This window comes from Bos grunniens, chromosome 7 (assembly GCF_055505025.1).
Source record: "Bos grunniens cultivar Pamir isolate PY7600 chromosome 7, Bosgru_T2T1.0, whole genome shotgun sequence".
Taxonomy (NCBI): domain Eukaryota; kingdom Metazoa; phylum Chordata; class Mammalia; order Artiodactyla; family Bovidae; genus Bos; species Bos grunniens.
The window spans coordinates 45,177,383-45,190,715 of NC_141171.1; the positions used below are offsets into that span (position 1 = coordinate 45,177,383).

The 13,333-nt window shown below is 42.4% G+C and overlaps 1 protein-coding gene across 10 annotated transcripts in view; it reads right to left on the reverse strand.

Annotated features, from left to right (window-relative positions):
• Nucleotides 1-13,333, reverse strand: part of FSTL4 (follistatin like 4) — a 550,514-nt gene that overhangs the window by 440,935 nt on the left and 96,246 nt on the right. For 4 of the 10 annotated variants that reach the window (XM_086411567.1, XM_086411562.1, XM_086411559.1 and 1 more), the window contains one exon: nucleotides 606-820. The exons of the other annotated variants lie outside the window; for them this stretch is intronic. In XM_086411567.1, the coding sequence (XP_086267693.1) occupies nucleotides 606-623 (18 nt within the window). In that variant the 5' untranslated portion in view covers nucleotides 624-820. The remainder of the gene's footprint in view (nucleotides 1-605; nucleotides 821-13,333) is intronic. 10 annotated transcript variants of the gene reach the window in all.

Sequence of the window (13,333 nt, forward strand, 5' to 3'; positions counted from 1 at the left end):
CATGTTCTACACACCAGTGCCTAGAAAACCTTTTGTTCTGAACCTACTGGTATGTGTACTTACTTGTCCTCACCATGAACCCTTGTTGTATCAAAACCAAACACACAGTCTTTCTCTCTTCTCTGACTGCGGAATATCAGTTGTGTTCGGCACAGTCTAAGCCAGTCTTGGAGCTCCCATTCTCCCTGCTGGAATCTGGTCAAGGGTTGAGCAGGGGACCCAGTGCGAGCCAAGGAGAGGTGTGAGAAAGGCAGCTAGGGAGGTAAAGAAGTGCACTAGAGGAGATAGTACTGCTTTTCTCTCTTGATACCCTCACGACCTGCAGGGCCTCCCAGACCCATGGCCACCATCCTGTGACCCTGAGAGAAGCCCTGTGGGCCATGAATGATGGCAGAACACCAGAAGGAACCTAGGACCTTCACGTCCTGCTGAAATGAGCTGTTAAAATAACCAACTCTGAGGCTGCCCTAAATTCTAGTTTTCTATTTTCCTCACGACTTAAACCGATTTAGTTGGCTTTCTGTTACTTAGAGTAGAAAACATACCAAATGAGAAAGAAGCTAAAATGTAAATAAAAGCTGATTTGCTTGGCTTCAGACACTCACCATAGGAGATGCATGCATGTGCTCTCAGTCATGTCCAATGCTTCTGCGACCCCATGGACTGTATGGCTCCTTCCTCTTTTCATGGAATTTTCCAGGCAATGATAGTGGAGTGGGTTGCCATTTCTTACTCCAGGGGATCTTCCTGACCCAGGGATCGAGCCCACGTTCTCTTGTGTCTCCTGCACCGGCAGACAGATTCTCTTGCACTGTGCCACCTGGGAAGCCCGCCATAGGAGATAAGTGTCTATTAATATTGTCATCATCCCACTTAATTTGTCCAAGAACCCCAGGCTAGTGAAAGACTGAAGTCTCTTGACCCCAATCCAGTGCTCACACCTATAGTAATTTTCAGTTATGGAGAACATGTCATTAGCCAGGACCCGCATTTCCTAATTGCCCTAGATAAGTGCCAGTGGGCACTTAACAGCTGATGTGTTCAGGAGAGTTTAAAGCTGACAAATGCATGCACACCCACCACACTGCCCAGCCATATGTGACTTGCAAATGCCTTTCACTACTACTGTCTTCAAAAAATTTTAAACTGGTTTTGCCATTTTTCTGTGGTATATGACAAAGAAGTGATTTTAACCTTCAAATTATTTAAGAGTATCATATTAAGTATTGTATGCTACAGTTTGTTTTAATGCATTCATTAATATTATTTATAATATGTAGTCATTACAGACAAATTTCCACTTTATATCATTTAACAACAAATACACAGTTAACTCTTTTACAATTATATAAAAAGAACACAATTTTCTAAATTATATTGAATAAATATACTAAAAAGTGACGTGTCAAATCTGGCTTGGAGAATGTACGTACACTAAAAATACTTTGAGATTTAACTCCATGACGCAGCACCAGTACAAGCAAAAGCTGTTTTCTAAGAATTTATGTCTGAAATTATGGAATTTTATGCTAAAAACACTACTGGTTTATTTTTATAATTTCTATGTTTTGCTTATAAATGACAAGAGGGGACAGATTCTAGGCCGCTATTTGCAAGCACTCTGCAAATAGCTCATTGTGGGTGTGGGTAGACCCTTTATTCTCAATAAATGAAGAGCCAAATTGGGTATAACTGTTACTCTATTTTCTCCTCTTCACACTGTTTTTGGAGTACCAAGGACATCTTGATGCTCCATATAAGGATTTTTTTTTTTTATCAGATGAATGCAATTTTCCGATTGGGGAAGGTAATTTTGAAGTAGGATTACAGTTTTGCCATTTTTTGCTCTTAATTATCTTGTATTTCATCATTGGTTCCTTATGTTTCTAGTCTTTAAACGCAATCTATTATGAGCACAAATCAAACATATTTGACTAAGAAGAAAAACTATTTAAAATGTAACAGTCTCGACCATCCCAGCAGTCAGTGCTGTTCAGCCAAGAGATAAACTGAGTGATGGAAAAATAAGTGTCCTCATCTGACATCCCTCTAACCACTGTGTGTGCTCACGTGTTGCACACCAACAAGCTTGCAGTCTTTCATTATAAATGGAAAAAATTAAACAATGTAGCACTTATTGTTTTTTTCATTAAACCTTTCATTTTTAAATAATTGGAGATTCATGTACAGTTGTAAGAAATAATACATAGGAATCATGTGTACATTTTACCTGGTTTCCCCCAGTGATACATCTTTGTCACTTACCACTTCTTTGCCACATATCTTGTAAGACCTTTGTCCAGGATCACAACCACATACCGATATCATTGCTGTCAAGATACAGAATCTCTCCAGCACCACAGGGACCCCTCCCACCTGCCTCTCACTCCTTATCTCTAACCCCTGGCAACCACTGCTCTGTCTTCATTTCTATAATTTTGTCACTTCAAGAATGTTACACAAAGAGAAGGATACAATATTTAACCTTTGGAACTGGCTTTTTTTTCAGTCAGCATAATTACCTTGAGTTTCATTCAAATTGTTTGACATATCAATAGTTGTTCCTCTGTATTACTGAGTAGTATTCCATGGCATCGGAGAAGGCAATGGCACCCCACTCCAGTACTCTTGCCTAGAAAATCCCATGGGCAGAGGAGCCTGGTTGGCTGCAGTCCATGGGGTCGCTAAGAATCAGACACGACTGAGCGACTTCACTTTCACTTTTCACTTTCATGCATTGGAGAAGGAAATGGCAACCCACTCCAGTGTTCTTGCCTGGAGAATCCCAGGGACGGGGGAGCCTGGTGGGCTGCCATCTATGGACACAAGAGTCGGACACGACTGATGCGACTTAGCAGCAGAAGCAGCAGCATTCCATGGCATGGAAGTACCACAGTTGCTTAACCACCTGGGTTGTTTCCATTTTTGGCTATTACAAGTAAAGTTGCTATTAACATTTGTATACAGGTTTATATAGGAACATAAATTTTCATTTTGCTGAGATAAATGCTGAGTACAATTGCTGGTTTGGCTGATAGTTGCATGTTTAGCTTTTCAAGAAAAGATCCAACTGTTCCTGACTGACGATAGCATGTTACAACAATACATGAATGATTCTGTTTCTCTACCTACATTACTGGCGTCACTATTTTTTGTTTTAGTCATTCTGATAGGTGTGTAGCGATACCTCATTGTGGTTTTAATTTACATATCCCTAGTGACTAGGGATGCTGAACATCTTTTCATGTGCTTAGTTGTCATCTGTATATTCTTATTGAAATGTCTTTAGGCCATTTTCTAATTGTATTTCTTGAGGTTGCTTGTTTTTACTGTTGAATATTGAGAGTTCTTTATACATTCTAAATACTAGTCTTTTGTGGACATGTGGTTTGAAAATATATTTTTCCAGTCTCTAGCTTGTTTTTTCATCCTTTTCATGGACTCTTTTGCAGAGCAAACAATTTTAATTTTGATGTGGTAAAGTTTATCAGTTTTTCCTTGTTACAGATTTTTTTTTTTTAATATCAAGTCTAAGGCTCACTCTGGAGAAGGCAATGGCAAGCCACTCCAGTGTTCTTGCCTGGAGAATCCCAGGGACGGCAGAGCCTGGTGGGCTGCTGTCTATGGGGTTGCACAGAGTCGGACACGACTGAAGCGACTTAGCAGCAGCAAGGCTCACTCTGGTGGTTCAGACAGTAAAAAAATCCAGTCTGTAATGCAGGAGGCCTGGGTTTTATCCCTGGGTCAGGAAGATCTCCTGGAGAAGGAAATGACAACCCACTCCAGTATTCTTGCCAGGAAATCCCATGGACAGAGGAACCTGGCAGGCTACAGTCCATGGGGCTGCACAGAGTCAGACATGACTGAGCAACTTAACATTTTCACTTTCTAACTCTCAGAGATCAAAGATTTTTCTATTTTTAAAATAAAAGTTTAATAGTTTTACATTTAAGTCAATCATCATTGTGAGACAATTTTCACTCAAGGTCTGACACTTAGATTGAGATTCTTTTTGTTTCCTCTAAGCTTGTCAAATTGCCACATGTCATTTATTGAAAAAGCTTTTCAAGGGTCCCTAAAAAGCCAAACCAATCTTGAAAAAGAAGACTGGAGGGAAAACAAAGTTGGAGGTTTCCCACTTTCCAAATTCAAAACTTACTACAAAACTACAATAATCAAAACAGTATGGTACTGGAAAAAAGACAGAAACATAGACCAATGGAACAGAACTGAGAGTCCAGCAACATATATATATATGGCCGATTGATTTTAATCAAGGAAACCAAGACTATTTAATGAAGAACAGTCTCTTAAACAAGTGGCACTTGGGACAATTGGATTTTCACATACAAAAGAATGAATTTGGACCCCTATCTAACTCCATACAAAAAATCAACTCAAAATTGATACATGACCTAGTTCAGTTCAGTCACTCAGTTGTGTCCGACTCTTTGCGACCCCATGAACCACAGCATGCCAGGCCTCCCTGTCTATCACCAGCTCCCGGAGTTTACCCAAATTCATGTCAATTGAGTTGGTGATGCCATCTAACCATCTCATCCTCTGTCATCCCCTTCTCCTCCTGCCTTCAATCTTTCCCAACATCAGGGTCTTTTGAAATGAGTCAGCTCTTCACATCAGGTGGCCAAAGTATCGGAGTTTCAGCTTCAACATCAGTACTTCCAATGAACATCCAGGACTGATCTCCTTTAGGATGGACTGGTTGGATCTCCTTGCAGTCCAAGGGACTCTCAAGAGTCTTCTCCAACACCACAGTTCAAAAGCATCAATTCTTCTGCACTCAGCTTTCTTTACAGTCCAACTCTCACATCCATACATGACCACTGGAAAAACCATAGCCTTGACTAGATGGACCTTTGTTGACAAAATAATGTCTCTGCTTTTTAATATGCTGTCCAGGTTGGTCATAAATACAAGCTTAAACCATAAACTTTCAGAAGAAAACATAGGGGTAAAATTTCATGACCTTGGATTTAGAGATGTAGTCTTAGATATGATACCAAAAGCATGAGCAACAGAAGAAAAACAGAAAAGTTGGGTTTTATAAAAATTTAAACCTTCCATGCATCAAAGAACATCAGGAAGTAAAAAGACAACCAGGAGAAGGTAATGGCAACCCACTCCAGTATTCTTGCTTGGAGAATCCCGTGGACAGAGGAGCCTGGTGGGCTGCTGTCCATGGGGATGGGGTCACACAGAGTCAGAGACGACTGAAGTGACTTAGCATGCATGCATGCATTGGAGAAGAAAATGGCAACCCACTCCAGTATTCTTGCCTGGAGAATCCCAGGGATGGGAGAGCCTGGTGGGCTACCATCTATGGGGTCACACAGAGTTGAAGTAAAGTTCAGTCGCATGACTGAAGCGACTTAGCAGCAGCATCAGAATGGGGAAAATATTTTTAAATCGTATATCTGATAAGGGGATAACATAAAAATATAAATAACCCTCACAACTCAACATCAGAAAAAGAACTTGAATAGACATTTATCTAGAGAAGATATATAAATAGCCAAAAAGCACATGAGAAGATGCTCAACATTCTTAGCCATTAGGGAAATGCAAATCAAGATAAGATACGATTTTATGCCCACTAGCATGGCTCAAAGAGCTTGCAGGTTTGTACGTCAATGTTCAGCAACCTCCACACTTCACGAATGGGATAGGCAGTAAGGGCTACAGGAATTCAACAGATGTGCCTTTGCCCTAAGTAGTCAGGAAGGCCATGCTGAGGGCTCCTTAAGAACACAGCAGAATCTTTCGCATTTCAGAACCACCAGTGTCTGGCACAGGGCCTGGCTCACAGTTCACACTAGGTAAAGGTTTTCTGAAGACAGGATGATTGAAACAACCTTACTGTTCCACCTGAGAGCTGTGCAACCTGAGACAAGGCACCTAACCACTCTACCTTGATTTCCTTTTCTACAAAGTGGGAACAATAACACAACCTGCTATCCAGGGTTGCTCTGAGAATTACATGAGTTCATATGTACAAAGCACTCATTTAGTAAGGACTAAGTGCTGTGTAAATATTTGCTATTATTATTATTATTATAGCTATGCATAAATGAACAGACAGTCTCGAATAGGATCTTGGAGCAGACTTTAACAGATGGACTATGGGGGGCGTGGGGTGGGGTGGACCTAGCACAAGCAAATGTGCAAAAATAGGAATAAAAATTATTGCTACTTATTGAATATCAGCTGAACACTACTGCTTAATTCCCTAACAACCCCTTGAATACAGTAATTATCCTTATTATACAGATGAGGAAACTGAGGCTCAGAAAGGTTAAGTGACTTACTGATAGTTACACAGTTCATAAGGCATCTGGGATCTGCATTGTTTGACTGGAAAAGAAAGGTATTAAGGATAGCAAAAAAGACGGATGGCAACTGGATTGTGTCAGGGCAGTTTGGGCTTTATTCTGTTGAGGAGCTGCAGTGACAAGGTGAAAGCCAGGCTCTTGGAAAATGACCCCATTAGTGATGTGGCAAGACAGACTGGACTTAATGCTGTATTTTCTCCAGCTAGAAGCTCACTTTTCGGTTCTGTCCTGTTCCTGCACTTGTTCTCCCCTGGAGCCCACCTCAGTAAGCATTCATCCTTACCCCACCACTGAAATGGCTCTTGTGAGGTCACCTCCATGCTGCTACATCCAGTGGTAAATTATCAGTCCTCACCCTACTTGACTTATTCATTCAACAAATTGTTTGTTGAGCATGTTTTCTGTGCCAGGCCCTAGTTTAGGAGCTGGGCATCAAGCATAGAATAATGTAGGAAGAGTCCCTGTGCTCATGAACTTGCAGTCCAGTGACCAGCAGAACTGGACACAGCTCATCACCTGCTTGCCTTAGCCATATTTCCTCCACTCCATTTTTAGGATGTCACTCTCTAGGTTTCTCTGTCCCTCCCTGGCCATTCCTGCTTGACCTGCTATGCTTGTTTCTATTTGTGTCTCCTCCCTCTAAATGCTGAGGTGCTCTGGGTCCTATTCCTGGGATCTCTGCTCTTCAGCACCTTTACTCGCTGTGTTCAGGAGCTCTTCCAGTGCATGGCTTTTATTACCTGTGCAAGCTGCCAACTCTGAAACTCCTATCTTTTTAGCCTGGAGACCATCCTCCTAAACTCCAGGCTCTTGTATGGCCCACCCTGAGCTACTCCCCTTGAGTAGCTGAAAGTGAAAGTATTAGTTTCTCAGTCATGTCTGACTCTGTGTGACCCCATGGACTGTAGCCTACCAGATTCCTCTGTCCATGGAATTCTCCAGGCAAGAATACTGGAGTGAATAGCCGTTCCTTTCTCCAGGGGATTTTCCCGACCCAGGGATTGAACTTGGGTCTCTTGCATGGCAGGCAGATTCTTTACCATCTGAGCCACCAGGTGGGGCCTCTGAATAGCTGAAGGGCATCTCAAATTTAATGGGCTCAGTCTGATTCCTGACTTTTCTTTCTTCAAAGTTGAATTTTCTCCACTCAGTCATCCTCAGATCTGAACATGGTAACCCCATCCTTTCAGTTGTTCAGTCCAAAATGTTGAAGTCATCCATGGCTCTTCTCTTTCTGTTACATCTCAATTGAATCCATCAGCAAATCTTTTTTAAAATTAATCTTTATTGCAGTATCATTACTTTACAATGTTGTGTGAGTTTCTGCCATGCAGCAAAGTGAATCAGCTATACATATACCATGTCCACTCTTGTTTGGATTTCCTTCCCACTTAGGTCACTACAGAACTTTGAGTTCCCTGTGCTATACAATAGGTTCTCATTACTTCCCTATTTCATACAGAGTAGTGTATATATGTCAACCCCCATCTCCCAATTCATCCCACCTCTCTTTCCCGCTTGGTATTCATACACTTGTACTCTACAACTGTGTCTGTATTTCTGCTTTGCAAATAAATTCATCTATACTATTTTTCTAGATTCCACATATAAGTGACATTATACAATATTTGTTTTTCTCTTTCTGACTTACTTCACTCTGTATGTCGGTCCCTAGATCCAACCACACCTCTGCAAATTGAAGTTTTGTTCCTTTTTATGGCTGAGTAATATTCCTGTGTGTGTGTGTGTGTGTGTGTGTGTGTGTGTGTGTGTTTACCACATCTTCTTTATCCATTCCTCTGTTGAGGGACATTTAGGTTGCTTGCTTCCATGTCCTGGTTATTGTATATAGTGCTGCAATAAACACTGGAGTGTGTGCATCTGTTTAAATTATGGTTTTCCCCTGAGTATATGCCCAGGAGTGGGATTTCTAGGTCATATGGTAATTCTATTTTTAGTTTTTTAAGGAACCTCTATACTGTTCTCCATAGTGGCTGTATCAATTTATATTCTCATAAACAGTGCAAGAGGATTCCCTTTTCTCCACACCCTCTCCAGCGTTTATTGTTTGTACATTTTTTGATGATGGCCATTCTGACTGGTACGAGGTGATACCTCATTGTAGTTTTGATTTGCTTTTCTCTAATAATTAGCGATGTTGAGGATATTTTCAGGTACCTGTTGGCTATCTTTATGTCTTCTCAAGAGAAGTGTCTATATAGGTCTTCCAGCCATTTTTTTGTTTGGGTTATTTCGTTGATTTTTTTTTTTATATTGATCTGTATTGAGCTGTTTGTACATTTTGGAGCATAATCCCTTGTCAGTTACTTTGTTAAGTATTTTCTCCCATTCTGAGGGTTGTCTTTTTGTCTTGTTTACAGTTTCCTTTGCTGTGCAGAAGCTTTTAAGTTTAATTAGGTCCCATTTGTTTATTTTTGTTTTTATAGATCAACAGAACAGGATAGAAAGCCCAGAGATAAGTCCAGGCACCTATGGACACCTAATCTATGACAAAGGAGGCAAGAATATACAATGGAGAAAAGACAGTCTCTTCAATAAGTTCTACTGGAAAAACTGGACAGCTCATGTAGAAGAATGAAACTGGAACACTCCCTAACACCATACACAAAAATAAACTCAAAATAGGTCAAAGACCTAAATGTAAGCCTGGACACTATAAAACTCTTAGAGGAAAACATAGGCAGAACACTCTGACATAAACAGCAAATTTTTTCAGCTTCACTTTCTTAGCATATCACTGCCTTCACAGCTGCCCAGCACTGTCACAGGCCACCACCAACTCTCAGCTACATCACGAGCGCTTGCTTCCCTTCCCCCCAACCTGAACCCACCATAGACTATTCTCAAAACTGGAATCAGAGCTTCCTCTTAAATATCAGTTGGACCATGCCAATCTTTTTCTTGACCCCATCCCCCAAAGACTTCTCATTTCACTTCAAGGAAAACCCCAAGTCCTCATGAGAGCCTGTAAGACCCTACACGATCATCCCATCATCTCTCTGATGTGACTCTCCCTTCCGTCCTCCTTGAACAAGGAACAGCTGCAGCTGCACTGGCCTTGCGGAAGACTCCAGGCACTCGCCTGCCTGAGGCTGACTTCCCGACCCCCACAGGCTCCCTCCTCTTCCACAGGGCTCTGCTTCTTCACGAGGCCTTTCCTGACCAGCCTACTTAAAATTTCAACCCTTCCCCACCCAAACATGCCCCATCCCTGTTCTCTGCTTTGTTTTTCTCCCATAGCACTTATCATCTTTCAACACACTATATATTTTGCTTTTAACTCTCTATCCCCACTGGAATGTGAGCTCCATGAGGGCTGGACATGTATCTCTTTAGTTCCTTAGTATATCCTCAATCCCTAGACCAGAGTGGCAATAGATCCATCAACATTTGTTGAGTGGATGATTAAATACATATATAGGGATCCTGAGTGTCAGAGAGGGGAGGGTCTATGACCAGTCATCAGGTTTTCCCCAGCCCTAAGTCAACAGAGAAGGTATGTGGGGCTCGTAAGGTGACCCTGGAGAGGGGAGAGATTTCCCAGGCAGATTCCCAACAGCCTCAGCTCCTTCCCCAAGAGAGGCCCTCATCTTGTCCTCAGAGCTTCCTCTGCTTCCAAAGCAGACCCAGAGCTCCGAGTCAAGTCAGGGAGTTTCAAGTAGGGCCAAATCCCTGGAGGAGGAAGGCGCGAGCTCCCCTTCCTGGGGCCATCTGAGGAAGAGGCAGGGAGGGCAGAGAAGAGCAGTGGGTGGCACGGAGCCTGCATGGACCAGAGCCTCCAGCCCTAGCCTGTACTGCATTATCTCTGACCACCCAGGTTCAGAGGGTCCCACAAGCTTCCATCTACAACCTCGTGTGCTCCTAGTCCAGGGCTGAGCCTGGGGAAGAGTTGAAGGTGGCCACCCTACCCACGGTGATCTTTCCCACAGGCACATTCTCCATCCCCAACTTCTTTGCCCAGACTCTTGATGAGCCAGGAGAAAAAGAGTCAGAACTGACTTTTTAGATGGAGAAGGCAATGGCACCCCACTCCAGTACTCTCGCCTGGAAAATCCCATGGATGGAGGAACCTGATAGGCTATAGTCCATGGGGTTGCAAAGAGTCGGACATGACTGAGCGACTTCACTTTTTCACTTTTTTTGACTTTTTTAGAACAGGAAGAAAGAATCTGCACTGGTTCTGATTAACATTAAAAGACAGGCCCCATTCACATCCACCACAGGTATGTTAAACAAACACGAAAGTGACAACAGGCACAGTGCCGTGACAGAGGAGCCTGCGGTTATCACCGTGACGGGGTGCGCCCGGCCCACGTGCCGTTCATTAAGGCTTCTCCCTCTGCTGGTGCATGAAATTATCCGCCCGGACGGAGCTGCACCTACATTTGTGCCGACTAGCAACATGGCATCCTCTCATTATCCCCTTGGTCACAGATCCACCTGGAGGGGTGTGATTAATGACAGTCTCATAAAGCCTGGGGGAAGGGGCCATCCCCGGTGCCCTGTAAGAGTGAAATTGCCACTCACAGTCACATAAATCACCACGTGTCAATCCCAGCTTCCTGGCTGTCACACCCTAGTGAGCCACCCCATGGCCTCGAAGATGTGACAGGTTTTCTAGGACAGCAGAATCTGCCGCTCTCAGGGACACCTTGTACCCAACTCCAAAGCAAGGTCAGAGTTTAGCTCTAATTATCCCAGCCCACTCCTGGCTCTGAGACCTCCTAACAGGGTGAAGAAAGAAGCAAGGTGTTTATATCAGGGGAAATACTAAATGTGGAGTGATGGCCTGATTCATTTCACAGCTATAGTCTTTTTTTATTTGTTCATAATTTTCTACACTACTGCTTCCAATTTGATACTGTCTGGGCCTAGGATGACAATAAGAATGGGATAACAGATGATGAGCTCAAAACACTGAACACCGTCAGAGTCACCCTGCATGTATGTACAATCAATATGTCACTTGGAAGAAGAAGCCATTGGCCACTGGGCAGAGTAGGGAATGTGAAATGTCACAGAATTCAAGATGCATTTCTTATGTACTTAGGAACTGTCACCATAGCTGCCTCATTGCCCAGGAAAGGAAATAGGCTTAATGTTTCATTATCAGTTGCCTTAGACAAATGAATTCAAAATCCAAAAGAAATATGGAAAGATTTCCAAGTGACTCCTTTTGCTTTGGTTGGCAGGGGTGCTGGGTACTGTTGTGCAGGTTATCTACTGCACAACTCCAGGGTGCGCGTGGGGGTCACAACTTCCGTAGACTACATTGTGAAACAGCACCTCCTAAAGTCAGTAAGTCATTTCTGTACAACCATATGTAGCAGCCCTATGGGTGATTGAGCAACTTGGAGTTAACGCTCATCACGAAGACCCAGCTTCAGAGTGCCCATGATAATAGCCTGAAAAATCCATGTACAGACCCACAGATAACTAGTGCAGTGAACATTCTGTTATCAGGCTCAGTAGGGCAAGGGTCTATTCCATTTATTCTAGATACTCTGGTTAATAAAGCTGTCCTGTATATACATGTATTGTTAATGATTCATTTTTAATTATTTGAATATTATCAAAACTCTCTAAACTTGATAACTCCTTTAAACATGACCTATCTTTGTTGAGAGGCACTTCAACAAGATTTTATGAAGACAATGTCATGATACATTTCAAAATATAAGATTTTAAATATCCTGTGACCAGCACTTCTACTCTGAAGAGTTAATCCTACAAAAATAAGTTAAAGTACACAAATATATTTGCATGTTAGTATATACCTGTGGAAAATTCTTCAAGAGATGGGAATGCCAGACCACCTGATCTGCCTCTTGAGAAATTTGTATGCAGGTCAGGAAGCAACAGTTAGAACTGGACATGGAACAATAGACTGGTTCCAAATAGGAAAAGGAGTTCGTCAAGGCTGTATATTGTCACCCTGTTTATTTAACTTATATGCAGAGTACATCATGAGAAACGCTGGACTGGAAGAAACACAAGCTGGAATCAAGATTGCCAGGAGAAATATCAATAACCTCAGATATGCAGATGACACCACCTTTATGGCAGAAAGTGAAGAGGAACTAAAAAGCCTCTTGATGAAAGTGAAAGCGGAGAGTGGAAAAGTTGGCTTAAAGCTCAACATTCAGAAAACAAAGATCATGGCATCTGGTCCCACCACTTCATGGGAAATAGATGAGGAAACAGTGGAAACAGTGTCAGACTTTATTTTTCTGGGCTCCAAAATCACTACAGATGGTGACTGCAGCCATGAAATTAAAAGACACTTACTCCTTGGAAGGAAAGTTATGACCAACCTAGATAGCATATTCAAAAGCAGAGACATTACTTTGCCAACAACGGTCCATCTAGTCAAGGCTATGGTTTTTCCTGTGGTCATGTATGGATGTGAGAGTTGGACTGTGAAGAAAGCTGAGCGCTGAAGAATTGATGCTTTTGAACTGTGGTGTTGGAGAAGATTCTTGAGAGTCCCTTGGACTACAAGGAGATCCAACCAGTCCATTCTGAAGGAGATCAGTCCTGGGATTTCTTTGGAAGGAATGATGCTAAAGCTGAAACTCCAGTACTTTGGCTACCTCATGCGAAGAGTTGACTCATTGGAAAAGACTCTGATGCTGGGAGGGATTGGGGGCAGGAGGAGAAGGGGACGACAGAGGATGAGATGGCTGGATGGCATCACTGACTCGATGGACGTGAGTCTGGGTGAACTCTGGGAGTTGGTGATGGACAGGGAGGCCTGGCGTGCTGCGATGCATGGGGTCGCAAAGAGTCGGACACGACTGAGTGACTGATCTGATCTGATCTGATATACCTATGTGTATACACACACATATGCAAATATGATTTTTAACAGCAAAAACAAAGGACATCATTTGAATATATACTAGTAAAGTATTTGCTAGATGAATTATATGCATAAAGTGCAATATTACACAGACTTTAAA